The sequence below is a fragment of the Diaphorina citri genome, unplaced genomic scaffold (assembly GCF_000475195.1).
Source record: "Diaphorina citri unplaced genomic scaffold, Diaci psyllid genome assembly version 1.1 scaffold122, whole genome shotgun sequence".
NCBI lineage: Eukaryota > Metazoa > Arthropoda > Insecta > Hemiptera > Psyllidae > Diaphorina > Diaphorina citri.
Window position 1 is genome coordinate 76,058 of NW_007377559.1, and position 19,622 is coordinate 95,679.

Below are 19,622 nucleotides of genomic sequence, written 5' to 3' on the forward strand. Positions count from 1 at the left end.
TAATAAAATGTCTCTTCCCCAGGTAATGACCAAAGCGTCTCTACCATCCACCCTGGTCAAATGCCTCTATCTGTTTTTCGATCTGCCTCAAATGAATGAAGAGGAGGCCAACATTACGGATGTTAATTCTGACTTTACGCCACGGGAACGACGCATCCTGCTGCAGAAAATATTCGTACAGGTAAGTGAAAGTAACAAAAAAGATAGGTGTTTCACCGCCTTTCATCCTGTTGTGTGTTCCTCATCAGATGGGCAATAAAAGACACAATACTTCCCATTTAGGTGCTGGGTCAATTGAAATTTATGGATCTGTGTCGTAGCATGCCCATCTCGTAGTATGTTCCTTCATCCTGTTGTGTGTTCCTCATCAGATGGGCGATAAAAGACACAATACTTCCCATTTAGGTGCTGGGTCAATTGAAATTTATGGATCTGTGTTGTAGCACGCCCATCTCGTAGTATGTTCCTCATCAGGTGGGCTATAAGAGAGAAGAGACACAATATTTCCTATTTAGGTGCTGGGGTCGACACGAGAACACCAGAAAGTAACCCGTTGAAATATTTGCATTCGAAATATGAGTTCAAATATTTTGCCGACCATGCGAACCGAACTCGGGATCTTTGGCATGTCAACCAGCCGCGTCTTCCCCCTTCCCTTTTTTTCATCATTTCATTTCAATAAAAACTCTCGCAACATTTATTAATAAACTCCAACGTTCAATTTTATAAAACTGCACTTGGGTTGAATTTACGAGTTTAATTAGACACAAGTAATTTTTATCCTGAACCAACCGTGCTCCCTTTTTCTCACCCACAGCTTCTGGTGCGTCTATGTTCGCACAGTGCTCCCGCTGAGGAACTTTCCAACAAGGATGATCTCACTCTTCTCTTCTCTGCGATCACTAGCCTATGTCCTCCGTACAATGTTATATGGAGAAAGTCGGCAGCTGGACTACATTCCGGAAGGTAAGACCCTCGGGAGCACGATACGTCAAGCTCAAACTTAAGGAAGATGAGTTCTTTATCGCCTTTTTTATGTTTTGTAATTAATCAACTAGGGTACTACATTAGACTCGTGTGAAAGGGATGGACATGCTACGATGCCCATCCCTTGTGTCTTTCATCATATGGGCAATAAGAGACACTACTGCCCATTCAGGTTCTACGTCAGCACGAGAACACTTGAAAGCAACCCGTTTAACTTTTTGCAATCGAAAAACGAGTACAAAAAATTGTCGATGGTGGGATCCGAACACGGGACCTTTTGAAGTGCAAGCTAGCGCGTTAACTATCACTGTAAGGAGTTACTTTCTTGTGTTCCATTCCCTTAAAGTTGGTCATTTAAGGGAAGTACCTACTGTGTTCCTTCTCGGTCATCTGATGAGGGATATACTACGGGATGGGTATACGTATGCTACAACACAGACCACACGAGTCTAATGTAGCAGTTGTTTTATTGTTACGAAATAAAAACGACGTTAAAACAGTTTTTTTTTCTCCTTTCTATTTTTTAGTTAATTTTTCGATGGGATGCCGACTCATCCTTTACTATCTCGATTTCAATTCCAGGTAACTGGTTTCGTGTACGTCATGTCGGTGCTGGTCTCTATGGAGCGCTGTCTAACCAATGATCGACCTGACCCATGATAGTTCAGAGGATGGCATTAACATTGTGGAGGAAAATACAGAGGAACAATGTGCTGTTATCAATGAGAATGCCAAGCACATCATTTTACGTAACAGATGTCTACAATTACTACACTCGTTACTGTTTACCTCTAAGAATACAATCAACATTCCATTCTGTGAAGTGCTAGTGCAGACACTAGGGTTTGACTGGGTTCTTCTCTTCCTGCAGACACATCTGCACACCTCTACTGTTATCCTAGGTATGAGGATATTGTTTTTTTTTCCAGTTAAGTGTTTGCCAAACTTTTTTTTCTCGTGACTTGTGAATTAATGAAATTTTTCTCCAAGTAGGTTATGTATAAAATAGGTTAAATAAATAAATAAAGTGTTTGCCAAACTTTTTTTTCTCGTGACTTGTGAATTAATGAAATTTTTCTCCAAGTAGGTTATGTATAAAATAGGTTATTTCTTACCTTTGCATACAAAACACAAGTTTGATGAGAAAATTGCCGTCCTGACGGTATTCGATCCCAATACCTCCGGATTAAGAGTCAGTGTTCTCGGCCACAAAAGTGGGCATTCGTCTACATTTACTGTTTCTCTGTGTTTCCAGGTATTGTTCTGGCCATGTTGCACCTACTTCCGTCTATCTATTGCACGGCATTTGTCTACATTTACTGTTTCTCTGTGTTTCCAGGTATTGTTCTGGCCATGTTGCACCTACTTCCGTCTATCTATTGCACGAACGAGCCCCAAGTATCTCTGTATCTACAAATCTACTGCTCTCATATCATCAAATCCCTGGCTAGGAGTGAGAGAAACCAGCAACTTATGTGTGACATAGGTAAATCTTGGTCTATTTTTTGCTTTTATTATTTTTATTTCATTTAAATTTTTCCCCTATAGTTAATTTGTTTTTTGATGTAAACCTTATGTATTAAACCCCTAAATTACACTAGAAGATTGAGAGTCAGTGTTCTCGACCACAAAAGTGGGCATTTGTCTACATTTACTGTTTCTCTGTGTTTCCAGGTATTGTTCTGGCCATGTTGCACCTACTTCCGTCTATCTATTGCACGGCAGAGCCCCAAGTATCTCTGTATCTACAAATCTACTGCTCTCATATCATCAAATCCCTGGCTAGGAGTGAGAGAAACCAGCAACTTATGTGTGACATAGGTAAATCTTGGTCTATTTTTTGCTTTTATTATTTTTATTTTTATTTCATTTAAATTTTTCCCCTATAGTTAATTTGTTTTTTGATGTAAACCTTATGTATTAAACCCCTAAATCACACTAGACCTTGTTTAGACTGCTGGGGTAAAGGGTCTTTTTAGTCTCTTCGAGTAGAATAAACAAGGTATATTCTATTTTTGTTTCCCTTTCTTTTGTTAAGCATCTATTCGTCCCAGGTTCGATTCCCGGGAGAAATCAGCAACTCATGCGTGATATAGGTAAATCTTGTTCTAACTGTAAGTTCCCGGTTCGATTCCCGGCAGGCCCCAAAAAAATTTGGGCTTCGTCTTTTAAACATGGGGGAAAAATCCATGAAAAACTAATTTATTTACACTAATTTTAAATCTACCTTTATTTACTATAGGAACTAATTTTAAATCTACTTTATCTACTGATTTTAAATCTACCTATTTTTTTTTTCTCCAATCACCAGGTATGCCTTCTCATTTGCTGAAAACATGTAAGATGGCGTTACTACAAGAATCACATCCTCTGCATTTGATTGGGCTCCGTCTTTTAAATATGGGGGAAAAATCCATGAAAAAATAATTTATTTACACTAATTTTAAATCTACCTTCATATACTATAGGAACTAATTTTAAATCTACTTTATCTACTGATTTTAAATATACCTATTTTTTTCTCCAATCACCAGGTATGCCTTCTCATTTGCTGAAAACATGTAAGATGGCGTTACTACAAGAATCACATCCTCTGCATTTGAATCTCCAGTATATGCTAGAACGTCTGGCTTCGCAGTCCTTGCAACCTATGGATTTGAGGTAAGTAATTAGCTACCTTGTTTGACAGGAACAATATATAAGATTCCCTCATTCTATGCTTGCTAAATACCTACATATGAAAGTTTTTGGACCTTCGACTTACTTGGTCAAGACTTTGTTTTCCTAAATTGACAGGAACAATATATTAGATTCCCTCATTCTATGCTTGCTAAATACCTACATATGAAAGTTTTTGGACCTTCGACTTACTTGGTCAAGACTTTGTTTTCCTAAAACTTGAAATCTGTTTTACTTTGATTAGGGAATTTTCGGTACGATATAAAGTGTTTCCCTTACATTTTTAGAAGCATATTTATAACACCATGTTTTAATGTGTGCCTTTGTTCTCCAGAGTGTCAAACCCTATTCATGTTCGAGCAATACAAATGAGCATTATTATTGTGTACAATTCAAACAGGAACAATAAGTATATAAGATTCCCTCATTCTAAGCTTGCTAAATACATATGAAAGTTTTTGGACCTTCGACTTACTTGGTCAACACTTTGTTTTACTAAAACTTGAAATCTGTTTTACTTTGATTAGAGAATTTTCGGTACGATATAAAGTGTTTCCCTTATATTTTTAGAAGCATATTTATAATACCATGTTTTAATGTCTGCCTTTGTTCTCCAGAGTGTAATAGTTGATATGTTTGTTTGTATTCTACAGAGAGTTCCTGAGACTCGGTGATCCCCTATGTTGTATTCCAGAGTGTAATAGTTGATATGTTTGTTTGTATTCTACAGAGAGTTCCTGAGACTCGGTGATCCCCTATGTTGTATCCCGATGGATAATCTGGACTCGGTACTCTTCGGGTCTCGTCGGCATGGTGAACCGGTTCCTCTCACTCGTATCAAGACTCTGGTTTCCATGACAACGCCCAGGGATATCCGCTCCCATAACTATGCTGGCTTTCTCATCTCTCCTCCATTTGTTGAAATGGACATGTCTTCCGAAGGGTTTGGATGTCTGTACCTCCCTAGCATAGCGCCACAATCACCTCTAGGGGGACCCTCAGTAGCTACTCTAACATCAGTCGCGGATAGTAATGTGATCGGTGGGATAGGATCAGGAGATCGTATCTTTCCCCCTCAGACGGGCCTGAGCTTCTCCACTTGGTTCTGTGTGGATCGGTATTCAGACTCTAGATCTGACTCACACTGTGTCAGGTTACTCACAGTGATACGTAACCCACAGCATACATCTCGTGATGATCACTTGGTATGTCTAGCAGTCGTGTTGAGTGCGAGGGATAAAGCCATCATAGTAAGTACGCAAGAGACACCATTGAGTTATACAGGACCTGACTGGGAGCCTGAAGATAGGGGAGAGTCCTGTGCTAGGGTATGGTGTCCTGACCTACTACAGGAGGGTCAGTGGCATCATTTGGTACTCGTACTGAACAGAGCGGTACTCAAGAACTCCTCATTCTCCCTGTATGTAGACGGAGAAGGAGATTGTCGTAACTCCTACCAGTGAAGATCTCTACCAGACAGTCTCCCCACATCCGAATAGTAGTGACACCGAGTTCAATCTAGATGCTAACTTCTCTGGACTACGCCGCGCTGTGAAGCGTAGTGTATCTGAACCTGATGAAGCATTAGAAGAAGTAGATAATGATGAAACCGAACAAGAACAAGCAACAGATGATCAAACACTAATCAGACTTCTACAGCCACAGGATAAGCTGAGTCATATGTTGAAGTTTAGATGCGCGCGCATCCAGGGTCTGGACACAGCTGAAGGCATTCTGTTATTCGGGAAGGAACATCTGTACATTGTAGACGGGTTCACAATATTCAAGTCTAGAGAGATACGAGATATTGAGAGTATTGCTAGTGGAGAATATGAAGCTATCCTACCTAGCCCAGGGGGTGTCCCGCAACCTAAGAAAGCCAAGGTGAAACGCCTCTGTTCCAAGTTCCTCTACGAAGATATACGAAAATGTCATTCTCTCTTCATTCGTGTATGCGTACATTGGTACCCCACCTACATGGCGTAGTGTCTCCAAGTTATCATGGAAGCAAGGGGCATGTCATCTCATAGAGGAGGTACTCAACCCACATATCATCACGGCTATCAGGTTACTCACAGTGATACGTAACCCACAGCATACATCCCGTGATGATCACTTGGTATGTCTAGCAGTCGTGTTGAGTGCGAGGGATAAAGCAATCATAGTGAGTACGCAAGAAACACCATTGAGTTATACAGGACCTGACTGGGAGCCTGAGGATAGGGGTGAGTCCTGTGCCAGGGTATGGTGTCCTGATCTACTACAGGAGGGTCAGTGGCATCATTTGGTACTCGTACTGAACAGAGCGGTACTCAAGAACTCCTCATTCTCCCTGTATGTAGACGGACAGCATATCAAGTCTCAGAAGATGCATTATATTAGTCAGAACCCTGGGGGTGGTGGTGTGGGGAATGTCATTCTGTCTTCATTCGTGTATGCGTACATTGGTACCCCGCCTGCATGGCGTAGTGTCTCCAAGTTATCATGGAAGCAAGGGGCATGTCATCTCATCTGGCAGGGAGAAGTTATAATGATCTCATGCAGTACCCTGTGTTCCCCTGGATCCTAGCAGACTATGATTCCCCTGAGTTAGATCTCACAGTACCCTCTACCTTCAGAGATTTCTCCAAACCCATGGGGGCGCAGACACCTGAGCGACTAGCCCAGTTTAAGAAACGTTATCGGGAATGGGATGATCCTAATGGTGATACGCCACCCTATCACTATGGTACACATTACTCCTCAGCGATGATCGTCTGCTCCTATCTGGTCCGTATGGAACCATTCACACAACATTTCCTTAGACTCCAAGGCGGTCATTTTGATCTCGCAGACAGAATGTTCAACAGTATTAAAGAAGCATGGTACTCAGCTTCCAAGCATAACATGGCAGATGTGAAAGAACTCATACCAGAGTTCTTCTACCTTCCAGAGTTCCTATCCAATTCTAATAACTTTGACCTGGGCTGTAAACAAAATGGTGTGGCATTGGGAGATGTCGTGTTACCTCCCTGGGCCAAGGATGATCCGAGGGAGTTCATTCGTATGCATCGCCTCGCCTTAGAGTCAGACTATGTTTCTAATCATCTACATGAGTGGATAGATTTGATTTTCGGCTACAAGCAGGTCGGACCGCCATCTGTGGAAGCTACCAATGTGTTCCATCATTTGTTCTACGAAGGTAAAAACAATGATATCTACAACATTGATGATCCGCTCAAGAAGAATGTTATCATCGGGTTTATTAATAACTTTGGTCAAATACCCAAGCAGTTGTTCAAGAAGCCTCATCCCAGTAAGAAAGTCGCTCAGCGCTCATCCGTGGCAGATCCTGTGCTAGATAAGATCTTCTATCATCATCTGGATAACTTGAAACCCTCCCTGCAACCCATCAAAGAAGTGAAAGGTCCTGTAGGACAAGTGTTACAAGTAGACGGGAAGACAGTACTGGCTGTGGAACAGAACAAAGTATTAATACCACCCGCTTACAATAGAACAGTGGCGTGGGGGTTTGCTGATCATAGTTTACGTATTAATAACTACGAGACTGATAAGGCTTTGTATATCTGTGAGAACGTGGCTCAACTTGGTAGTGAGATAGTAGCATGTGTATGTGCGTCTGCTAAGCTCATTATAACAGCAGGAACCTCTACAGTAGTGACTATGTGGGAGTTGTGTAATAGACAGCTCAAGATATTACAATGTCTGTACGGCCATACAGATGCAGTCACTTGTCTTGCTGCAAGCTCAGCGTATAACTTGATAGTGAGTGGCTCACGTGACATGACTGCTATTGTATGGGATCTATCACGTCGGATATTTGTACGTCAGTTACGTCACCATAGTGCACCCCTAGCCGCTGTTGCTATCAATGACCTAACAGGAGACATAGCTACCTGTGCAGGTACCTGGCTACATGTATGGAGTATCAATGGAGATCCACTAGCAGTAGTTAACACATGTGTAGGGCGGGCAGACCGGATGCAACAAATCCTATGTGTTGCATTCTCACAGACCAGGGAGTGGGATTCCGCTAATGTAGTCATCACAGGATCTACAGACGGTGTGGTGAGGATGTGGTCTGTAGAGTATATCCAGATACCAAAGCAAGAAACACCACCAGAACTAGATGTAATGAGTGAAGGCAAGATTGATCTAGAAACCATTCAACCAGACACAGACTCTAAGCAGAAGATCAAGGACCGTCTCGTCAAACAAATGAGTGTTTCCATGACTGCATCAGAACTAGAGGAGACAAGTGATAATAAACTAGTAAAGAGTGGCTCTGAGAGTAGTCTATCTGATCATGAAGACAAGGCAAGTAAAGAGGAAGACAAAACACCAGACGCTGCTGAGACAAAACCCGAGGTTAGTGAAGTAAAGGATGAGGAGGATTCTAGTCAACACAAACCCACCTCGTTCATCCTAGACAACACTGACGTCGGCATTAGTGAAAGTCTGAATGTAGAAGAACCACCAGTACCTGTTGTGAGGAGACGCAAGTCTTCAGCCAAAAACAATCTGTTCAGAAAATCCGAGTATGTGCCTCGCAGTGAAACCAATGACTTGGAAACGAAAGAAGAAGTAACGATACGTCCTAGCAAGTCTGATACTTCACTTACAGATTCCTTCGTCATGGTGGATTCTGAAGGTGAAGATGACACTGTCACTCCAAGTCTAGGAGGATCTAAGAACAATCCATTCAACACGAAGAAGTTAAGGAATGAGAATAATATCCTGAGGGAAGGATTCCGGTGGCAGAGACAACTTGTGTTCCGGAGTAAACTTACCATGCATACAGCGTATGATAGGAAAGATAATGCAGAACCTGCTTCTATCACAGCTCTGTCTGTATCGAGAGACCATCGCACAGTGTATGTAGGTGACGCTAGAGGGCGTGTGTTCTCCTGGAGTTTGACTGAAGCCCCAGGACGTAGCATTGCAGATCATTGGCTCAAAGACGAGGGAGCAGAGAGTTGTCCTGGGTGCGGCGTCAAGTTTTCTATCTACGAGAGGAAGCACCATTGCCGGAACTGCGGTCAAGTGTTCTGCTCCAAGTGTTCACGCTATGAATCAGAAATATCGCGGCTGAGAATTCTGAAGCCAGTGCGAGTGTGTCAGAGATGTCATATGTCATTGCGATTACAACAGAAGGGAGCAGGAGGTGGTGGCAATACTTAGTGTCAATTCCGTAGCTAGAATCATAGTAGAATAGAACATATTGGAATACCTCGTGAGTCAAACTCACTCTAATCTCCTGTTTAGACTGGCTCAGTAGACTAGTACCTAAACTTTTCCTGTAAAAATTAATTGACAACTTTTTTCCACAAGACATGATTTTTTAACGCGTGCAGTTTTACACGGGATGTTTTTTGCGTGAATTGTAAGCACGTGATTATGAACAAAAATTTGAAGTGGTTTGTGAACTACATGGATTTTACCTGAATGGTATAGTGTTGTGGTAAGCCTAGCAACCACCAGCAACATTTTCATTAGAAACAGTTTCGCAACAATCAAGCAGCTTTTTTACTCTCCAGACTTGTTTCTGAAGCATGTTTTTCATCTTTTATCTTTAGTATATGGGCTTTATCTTGAAAGTTGCGAAACATTTTTTTCGCAACAATTAAGCAACTGTTGGAAAATGTTTCCAGTGGGTAATGGGCTTTAGAGTAGGTTTTAGCAATATTGGGTGTGTTGTTGAAACTTCTCTCGTCTTCTGTGATATTGGTAGCACTGTATGAACATTCCGAATCTAATCTGGTCCCATCGCGTTAGTTAGGCAAAATCATATTTAATGTTTTACTATTTATTATAAACTATGCAACTAGTTATGTAGTTTTCAATTTTAACGTTTAGATTATTAAGAGAAATAGCTAGTATTTAGGATAAAAGGAGGGTGTTGATTAATTTCCCGTGGAACTTAACTGGGTAGCAAGCGGCTAGCGGTAATAGTCCTTTGAATGCCCTAGTTCCCAACAGATCACTGAAGTGACTGAAGTTAAGCAACGTTCGGGCCAGTCCCGGCTTTCTTGACTTTTTAGCAATCTCCTGCTTCATCACCAAGGTTAAGTTACATCCAGCTTGGTTTCTTTTCAGACAGAGGTACCTACTCCAGAAAATCACCAACTGAAATTTTTTAATCGAAATATTCGAAATACGGGTGCAAATTTCTGCATGGCAAGCAAGCGGATAACCATTGGATTTGGATCAACCTCTCCCCTTTATTCAAGAATCGCACAATGTGGACGCGCCTTATTGAGACTAGTTCCTAAATTCTCCGCACATCACGATAAGCGCTAGTGTTATCACACATTTTGAAGCCCGCGAAAGCGCGAAATTTGAATTTTTGAAAAAGTGAATCCTGGTGAGTTGACTGAGTTGTGAGTTTGTGAGTGGATTCCTTTTCAAAAAGTGGAGTTTTGTGAGTTCTTTAGCCGAATAAAGTGATAAAAGCTACAAGAAGTCTTGCTTTTCAACCCATTGTTAAAAAATTCAAAGACAGCACAGTCCAAAATGGTTACTCGACTCTAAAATTGGTTGTCTTGGTTGAAAGTTCTTCAGGGATCAGTTTCAAAAGTGAATCCTGGCTGACTGGTGTGGTGAGTTGAGTTTTGTGTAGTTGTACTAGTTGTGTTGTGAGTGGATTCCTTTTGGAAAAGTGGAGTTTTGTGAGTTCTTTAGCCGAATAAAGTGATAAAAGCTACAAGAAGTCTTGCTTTTCAACCCATTGTTAACAAATTCACATTTCCTTTTCAATGGAATTTTATATATTTTATTTTTTGCCCATTTAGGAAAGTAGATGAGCCCAAATTTCACTGTGAAATTTATTATGCTAGTCAACTTACAGAGCAATATTGAATACCCATACCCACCCTCATCTATATGTATATTGTATGATTCATATGACGAATTTGTGACTGTGAAAACTCCTAACCTGTTAATAATCTAGCTACGTAGATGGGTATACCATTTTATGGGGTGTTCGTTTTTGTTACTTTTTTCCATGGGTCTTTTTACCATAAATATAAAAAAATATTTCATGAAAACCATGTTGGGTCATCTCCTATTCCCACCGCAAACTTCTAGATTTTATATTTTACACTCGTATAATATTTTTATTCGTTTTCGCTTTTTATTTTAAATGTTTTAGCAAAAAGACGGTCTGCATTTTTTTTTTCTTTTGAAGCATGCATTTTCGTAAAATAGGACAGCTATATATATGTATTATTGAAAGTACCTATATTAAATAGACGTCTATTATATTATCGTACGTAGGAGTAGTTAGGTTTTAAAATTGTGTGAACGAAAGCTATAGCAAATATAGTTTTGTAGGCAACTCATATAGTGCATATTGTAGATATGTAGATAGTCATTGAGTATAATCTTTATAAAATTATAGACAATATTAAGAATAATTAGATATTCTTCAAAAGCGTAGGAATCCTTCTGAGGACATCGTTATAAATAATAGATGGAAAATTTATAATCTGAAAATAATAATGATGAATACTTGAAAGAATTGGATTTTTGACGAAATAGCCTTAAGGTTCTATCTTACAGGCTTACAGAATTAATTAATAAATGAAGTTGAGAAAGATAATATTTTCATATTTAATAATATTTTTGTAGGTAAATTGGAAATAATTTTACGCCTTTATGTAGTTGAGATGCCAGAATTCGAAATATAGAAACATAAACCTCTTTCTTAATTTCATATCTTATCCTACCTAATTAGAAATTACCTACTTAAATCTTTCTGTATGGCCGAATTTTGGCCAAGAATTTTGTGATGTTTTTTGTGTTAGAATGCAGAACTAATTTCCATAACCCCAATCAAAATTTAAACCTTAATTTTAACTCTTGGATTAAGGACAATGTGATCGGTTGATTTCAAAATTTTCAAGCGATGAGATTGCATCTAAGAAACCAAGTTAAATGTGGCCCCCATAAATAATTGGGTTCGGTTTTGAAATTTGTTTATCGATCACAGTTTAGATCAATTTTATTCTTCACAACAGCATCTGTCGAACATTTTTCAATAGCGTGAGATATTTTGTTGTATTTAGAAATAGAAAACTAATTTATAATAATATTTATCCCGGGAATTTCAGTGACTCCAAGTTCATGCTAAAATACACTGAGGAACTTGTCAAAGTGGTGTTGGGTTTTAAATGTTGAAGAATTGGATTAATATGCTCTATGTAAAATGTAGTAGGTACTATCAAAATGACACTGAAATTTTTTGCCATTAACCTAAAAAAAAAAAAAAGCAAATTGTTATTAGGTGATTCTTCAGGACAACCAATGGACCTCTTTATTTTAGCATATTCTTTAGGCACTCAAGAATCACCTAGTATCCAATAATAATAAAAACGGTAAGAATAATGGATTAATGTGCTCTATGTAAAATGTAGTAGGTACTATCAAAATGACACTGAAATTTTTTGCCATTAACCTAAAAAAAAAGCAAATTGTTATTAGGTGATTCTTCAGGACAACCAATGGACCTCTTTATTTTAGCATATTCTTTAGGCACTCAAGAACCCCGGGTATTAGTGAACAATAATATAATTATAAGACTATTTTTATCATGATTACATTTTTAATTAAGGAACTTCATTTATATTTTATACACAACTCCTCCATTTAATTTTTACTTTTTTTTATCTGTGTTACTTTTTTGTTATTTTATTATTTGTGTTACCCATTTCATCTGTTGTTTTATTTTATCATAATTTTTATGTATCAAAGAGATTTCTTTCATTTCCCTTTCAATGGAACTTTATATATATTTTATTTTTTGCCCATTTGGGAAAGTAGATGAGCCCAAATTTCACTGTGAAATTTATTATGCTAGTCAACTTACAGAGCAATATTAAATACCCATATCCACCCTCATCTATATATTTTTTGATAATATGACGAATTTGTGTCTGTGAAAACTCCTAACCTATCAATGATCCAGGTAGATGGGTATACCATTTTATGGGGTGTTCGTTTTTGTTACATTTTTTCATGGGTCTTTTTACCATAGAAAAATATTTCATGAAAACTATGCTGGGTCATCTCCTATTCCCACCGCAAACTTCTAGATTTTATATTTTACACTCGTATAATATTTATTCGTTTTCGCTTTTTATTTTAAATGTTTTAGCAAAATACGGTCTGCATTTTTTCTTCTTTTGAAGCATGCATTTTCGTAAAATAGGACAGCTATATATGTATTATTGAAATTAAAATAACCTAATCACTGTCTAGTACCTATATTCGATAGACGTCTATTATATTATCGTACCTAGGAGTAGTTAGGTTTTAAAATTGTGTGAACGAAAGCTATAGCAAATAGTTTCGTAGGCAACTCATATAGTGCATATTGTAGATATGTAGATAGTCATTGAGTATAATCTTTATAAAATTATAGACAATATTAAGAATAATAAGATATTCTTCAAAAGCGTAGGAATTCTTCTGAGGACATCGTTATAATAGATGAGAAATTTATAAGTAGTTCTGAAGATAATCATGATGAATACTTGAAAGAATTGGATTTTTGACGAAATAGCCTTAAGGTTCTATCTTACAGGCTTACAGAACTAATTAATAAATTAAGTTGAGAAAGATAATATTCATATTTAATAATATTTTTGTAGGTAAATTAGAAATAATTTTACGCCTTTTTGTAGTTGAAAAGTTGAGATGCCAGAATTCGAAATATAGAAACATAAACCTCTTTCTTAATTTCATATCTTATCCTACCTAATTAGAAATTACCTACTTATCATATACCTACCTAGGTACCTACCCATGTCTATAAATGTTTGGGAAACTAATGGGTACAACACCATCAGTAGGTATCTATTCAAGAATCAATTTAATAACTGGAGAGAGATGAAGGCCCTAGTTAAAATCAAAGTAAAAATCTCTTGTTAAATATATGAGATTTACCATCCCACCTAAAAAAGAATTTCTCTACCTAGGTACAAACCTACCTAATTTTTTATTTTTAATGATAACTGTGAATCAAAAATAGGTAGATTCACTAAAGAACGATCTCTTTTACTCTCAATTAACAATATTTTAACTGTGTGTGCATAGAAATACAATAATATTATTTTTACCGTTAACATTTTATTTAATCCTACAATAACAAAATAATACCTACTTTTACCTGTAATATTTTCGATGTTTTTCTTTTGTTTCCGCTGATTAAATAAAAATATTTAACTTTGATATTAAACTCGCGTCTTTTTTTTTTTTTTTTATTTTTTTTTTTTAAACCCCCGTTTTTTTTTTTTTTTTTTTTTTTTTTTTTTGTAGGGGCGCCAGGTATAATACCAATTTAAAGCACTGGGTCAGCACATACAAGAACACAAGTAGGTATTAGGTACCTACTCCAGAAAATCACCCTCGAAATACGGGTGCAAATTTCTGCATGGCAAGCAAGCGGATAACCATTATTGGATTTGGATCAACCCCTCCCCTTTATTCAAGAATCGCACAACGTGGACGCGCCTTATTGAGACTAGTTCCTAAATTCTCCGCACATCACGATAAGCGCTAGTGTTATCACACATTTTGAAGCCCGCGAAATTTGAATTTTTGAACAAGTTAATCTTGATGAGAGTGATGAGTTGAGTTGTGAGACTTGTGAGTGTGAGTGGTGAGTGGGTTCCTTTTCAAAAAGTGTGTTTTGTGAGTTCTTTAGCCGAATAAAGTAATAAAAGCTACAAGAAGTCTTGCTTTTCAACCCATTGTCAACAAATTCAAAGACAGCACAGTCCAAAATGGTTACTCGACTCTAAAATTGGTTGTCTTGGTTGAAAGTTCTTCAGGGATCAGATTCAAATCTTCTCAATGTCCCTGAATAGAATGTTGGCACTGAAGAATTGTGTTGTCCTAGTCTTGTCCCTACAAAAGAGGGCATTAGCTACCAAGGCCAATGTAGTGGACAATGTTCTCAAAGAATGGACGGCAAAGTTTGAGCAGGCCAAAATACCAGAACCGGAGAACTCTATCCAGAACATTATGGCCCATATTTTTAACACCACCAAGGTAAGATTTATTTTAAAGGGAACTGTATTTTTAAAGAGGTTTGATAGAGGGAACTTTAAAAAGGGAGGTCTTGTCATCCTGAATTGAAGAGAGAAGAAAGATAGTATAGGAGAAAGCCAGCCAGTCTGAGAACAAACCTCATCTGCAAGATAAAGTTTACCCCAGGTGGAATCAATACCTTGAAAATGAAACACCAACTGATCATAGAACTAATGACGCTACTATCTACAAATCCACACAAGATAATATCTTTACTGGAGCATTCCAAGCTGCTTGGACAAGCAGGAGAAACAGAAGGTGGTGCATATGACCAAGAAGTTGACAAGCACCACTTAAATATATAGATAGATTGATAGAAACCTATGGACCCAGCACTTACAAGACTAGTGAGCTACCTTCCAAGCTAATTAGGCCAGCTTAAATTATTATTATTATCATGGAAGGGCTAGATTTTTTTTTTTTTTAAATGGTATAATATCTTCTTCTCTTTCTGTTCCAGATTGATGATGTAACAATAGTAGAGAAAAATACAGAACTAACTAATGATCAAATTACCCATTTGAACAAGTTATGTGAATGCAGACTAGCAAGGTAAGTACTCAATAATTGCAGTAGATATTCAAACCAAACATTATATGACACCTACCTGGAAGGAGTGGAAAAAAGTAAGGGCAATGATTGCCTTAGTTTTTTTTTTTTTTTTATGGCTACACACATTTCAAAGGTAGGTTTAAAAAATAAATGAACTTTATTTATTTGCACATATATTGATTTTCTTTCGATTTCAGAATGCCAGTTCAATACATAATCAAAGAGTGGAACTTCAGAGATCTTACATTAAAAATGACTCCTCCTGTTTTCATACCAAGGTCTGAGACTGAGGAGCTCATTGATATCATTACCGATAAGCTGGAGTCATCCAATCATACTCCTACTCGTATGATAGAGATTGGCTCTGGTACGGGGGCAATCACTATATCTCTGTTGAAACATTTCCCAAAGGTAACTTCTCTTTCATATCTTCTTTTGTTTTGAATGAAAATCGGAATCAGATATTTTACATTTGATATGATTTGATATTTTATTTTATTACCTACATTGGATATATATATTTTTTTTTTTTTAGAAACATCCATTTAGTAAATTACTGCTATGGCTAAATAGTCAAATGCTTTTTCTATTTATGAAAATAACTTTGAAAAAAAAAATGTTTGATAGAGGGAACTGTAACTGCTAAGGTTTTATTGTCCCCAAAGCAAAGAGAGAAGGAAGACAGAAAAAGAACCTAATCTGTTTAGTATAAAATCTGCCCTGGGTGGCAATCAAACCCACAACCTACCACTTAAAAGGCAGACACTACCCTCTAACCTTACTAGGCTGGCAAAAATAACTATCATTTTCAAATCTTGTTTATTCCAGCTAAAAGCAATAGCAATAGACCAATCCAAGCATGCATGTGATCTCACTGAGCAAAATGCTGTCATGCACAATGTAGCAAATCAACTCCAAGTCTTTCATGCTGAAATTGATAGCAAGGGACAGGTCAAAAACCTCCAGCCAGACCTACTGGAACAGAAGTTTGACCTTGTGGTCAGCAATCCACCTTATGTTCCATCCTTGGACATCCCCAAACTAGAACCCGAAATAGCTCTGTAAGTACATACCTACTTTTTTTTCAAGAGGTTTGACAGAGGGAACTGTAACTGCTAAATTCTTATCATCCCGAAATTGAAAAGAGAAGGAAGACAGAATAGGAGAAAGCCAACCGTTCCGAGAACGAACATTATCCGTTCAGGATAAAATCCGCCCGGCGGGAATCGAACCCGCGGCCTAGCGCTTACAAAGCAGATGCGCTAGCAACCAAGTTAACCAGGCTGGCTCTATCTGTAAGTACTGATGGACCTAATCAGTCTAACCAACCCCTAGGGCACTAATTCCATTAGAACGAAAAGGTAGTTCAATCCCAATTAAGAAGGTCAACTTTATAAAGTGAATGCCCCTACAGCAAGACCCTACAAAATAACAGTTGGACATTCTTTTTTTCAGGTATGAAGACATAAAAGCTTTAGATGGAGGACATGATGGTTTGAATATTATCAAACCAATTTGTGTATTCTAGAGGGAACTGTAACTGCTAGGGTCTTATCATCCCGAAATTGAAAAGAGAAGGAAGACAGAATAGGAAGCCAGGCATTCCGAAAACGAACATTATCCGTTCAGGATAAAATCCGCGCGGTGGGAATCGAACCCGCGGCCTAGCGCTTACAAAGCAGACGCGCTAGCAACAAAGTTAACTTTGTAAGTACTGATGAACCTAATCAGTCTAACCAACCCCTAGGGCAGTTCAATCCCAATTAAGCTCAACTGTATAAAGTGAATGCCCCTACAGCAAGACCCAACAAAATAACAGTGGGACATTCTTTTTTTCAGGTATGAAGACATAAAAGCTTTAGATGGAGGACATGATGGTTTGAATATTATCAAACCAATTTGTGTATTCGGTTCCAACTACCTCAAACCAAATGGTTCCATCTTCTTGGAAACCAATCATGATCATTTGGACAAGATCAAAGAATGGCTCGGCATATGTGGACATCATATGAAGTTGAAACTGGTTGAAAATTACAAGGATTTCAACAACAAGGACCGGTTTGTTGAGTTGAAATTAGTAGAGTGAGAAAATATAAGGCAGGTGGGCATAGAGATGCATACAAGAACACAAGTAGGTATTAGGTACCTACTCCAGAAAATCACCCTCGAAATACGGGTGCAAATTTCTGCATGGCAAGCAAGCGGATAACCATTATTGGATTTGGATCAACCCCTCCCCTTTATTCAAGAATCGCACAACGTGGACGCGCCTTATTGAGACTAGTTCCTAAATTCTCCGCACATCACGATAAGCGCTAGTGTTATCACACATTTTGAAGCCCGCGAAATTTGAATTTTTGAACAAGTTAATCTTGATGAGAGTGATGAGTTGAGTTGTGAGACTTGTGAGTGTGAGTGGTGAGTGGGTTCCTTTTCAAAAAGTGTGTTTTGTGAGTTCTTTAGCCGAATAAAGTAATAAAAGCTACAAGAAGTCTTGCTTTTCAACCCATTGTCAACAAATTCAAAGACAGCACAGTCCAAAATGGTTACTCGACTCTAAAATTGGTTGTCTTGGTTGAAAGTTCTTCAGGGATCAGATTCAAATCTTCCCAATGTCCCTGAATAGAATGTTGGCACTGAAGAATTGTGTTGTCCTAGTCTTGTCCCTACAAAAGAGGGCATTAGCTACCAAGGCCAATCAATGTCCCTGAATAGAATGTTGGCACTGAAGAATTGTGTTGTCCTAGTCTTGTCCCTACAAAAGAGGGCATTAGCTACCAAGGCCAATGTAGTGGACAATGTTCTCAAAGAATGGACGGCAAAGTTTGAGCAGGCCAAAATACCAGAACCGGAGAACTCTATCCAGAACATTATGGCCCATATTTTTAACACTACCAAGGTAAGATTTATTTTAGAGGGAACTGTATTTTTGAAGAGGTCTGATAGAGGGAATTTGAAAAAGGGAGGTCTTGTCATCCTGTATTGAAGAGAGAAGAAAGATAGTATAGGAGAAAGCCAGCCAGTCTGAGAACAAACCTCATCTGCAAGATAAAGTTTAGCCCAGGTGGAATCAATACCTTGAAAATGAAACACCAACTGATCACAGAACTAATGACGCTACTATCTACAAATCCACACAAGATTAATCACCAAGGTAAGATTTATTTTAAAGGGAACTGTATTTTTAAAGAGGTTTGATAGAGGGAACTTTAAAAAGGGAGGTCTTGTCATCCTGAATTGAAGAGAGAAGAAAGATAGTATAGGAGAAAGCCAGCCAGTCTGAGAACAAACCTCATCTGCAAGATAAAGTTTACCCCAGGTGGAATCAATACCTTGAAAATGAAACACCAACTGATCATAGAACTAATGACGCTACTATCTACAAATCCACACAAGATAATATCTTTACTGGAGCATTCCAAGCTGCTTGGACAAGCAGGAGAAACAGAAGGTGGTGCATATGACCAAGAAGTTGACAAGCACCACTTAAATATATAGATAGATTGATAGAAACCTATGGACCCAGCACTTACAAGACTAGTGAGCTACCTTCCAAGCTATAGTGCAAGATCTAAGAAGTTCTTTTTCCTAGATCTAAAATAATATTCAGGATGAACACGAAACTGTCTCTGTAAATGTTCACAAATCACAAAATTGAAATAAATGTTCTCTTTTACAGGTATCATTTTTCAATCAGCACAACTGCACAAGCCAAGATTAATATCTTTACTGGAGCATTCCAAGCTGCTTGGACAAACAGGAGAAACAGAAGGTGGTGCATATGACCAAGAAATTGACAAGCACCACTTAAATATATAGATAGATTGATAGAAACCTATGGACCCAGCACTTACAAGACTAGTGAGCTACCTTCCAAGCTAATTAGGCCAGCTTAAATTATTATTATTATTATCATGGAAGGGCTAGATTTTTTTTTTAAATGGTATAATATCTTCTTCTCTTTCTGTTCCAGATTGATGATGTAACAATAGTAGAGAAAAATACAGAACTAACTACATGGAAGGGCTAGATTTTTTTTTTTTTTAAATGGTATAATATCTTCTTCTCTTTCTGTTCCAGATTGATGATGTAACAATAGTAGAGAAAAATACAGAACTAACTAATGATCAAATTACCCATTTGAACAAGTTATGTGAATGCAGACTAGCAAGGTAAGTACTCAATAATTGCAGTAGATATTCAAACCAAACATTATATGACACCTACCTGGAAGGAGTGGAAAAAAGTAAGGGCAATGATTGCCTGCTTAGTTTTTTTTTTTTTTTTTTTTTTTTTTTTTTTTTTTTTTTTTT

At 37.9% G+C, this 19,622-nt stretch overlaps 2 protein-coding genes and 1 long non-coding RNA gene across 4 annotated transcripts in view; 2 read left to right on the forward strand and 1 right to left on the reverse strand.

Annotated features, from left to right (window-relative positions):
• LOC103524813 (WD repeat and FYVE domain-containing protein 3-like) overlaps positions 1 to 9,746 on the forward strand; it is a 31,613-nt gene extending 21,867 nt beyond the window's left edge. The window contains 3 exon segments of the mRNA XM_026820093.1: positions 5,104 to 5,596; positions 5,745 to 6,113; positions 6,158 to 9,746. Coding sequence (XP_026675894.1) covers positions 5,104 to 5,596; positions 5,745 to 6,113; positions 6,158 to 8,847 — 3,552 coding nt within the window. The 3' untranslated portion in view covers positions 8,848 to 9,746.
• A 1,098-nt stretch (positions 9,747 to 10,844) lies between these two features.
• On the reverse strand, positions 10,845 to 13,854 carry LOC113465523. Its single transcript, XR_003390207.1, has 2 exons — positions 13,438 to 13,854; positions 10,845 to 11,408 (listed from the first exon to the last, which is right to left on the reverse strand). It is a non-coding gene; the product is annotated as an uncharacterized LOC113465523 (long non-coding RNA).
• A 432-nt stretch (positions 13,855 to 14,286) lies between these two features.
• Positions 14,287 to 19,622, forward strand: part of LOC103524814 (hemK methyltransferase family member 1-like) — a 14,365-nt gene continuing 9,029 nt past the window's right edge. The window contains exons 1-5 of one of the 2 annotated variants that reach the window (XM_026820101.1): positions 14,287 to 14,718; positions 15,218 to 15,309; positions 15,507 to 15,720; positions 16,138 to 16,370; positions 17,149 to 17,410. In XM_026820101.1, the coding sequence (XP_026675902.1) occupies positions 14,521 to 14,718; positions 15,218 to 15,309; positions 15,507 to 15,720; positions 16,138 to 16,370; positions 17,149 to 17,395 (984 nt within the window). In that variant the 5' untranslated portion in view covers positions 14,287 to 14,520 and the 3' untranslated portion in view covers positions 17,396 to 17,410. Of the gene's footprint in view, positions 14,719 to 15,217; positions 15,310 to 15,506; positions 15,721 to 16,137; positions 16,371 to 17,148; positions 17,423 to 19,622 lie in introns of both variants that reach the window. The other variant, XM_026820100.1, reaches the window with a different exon arrangement.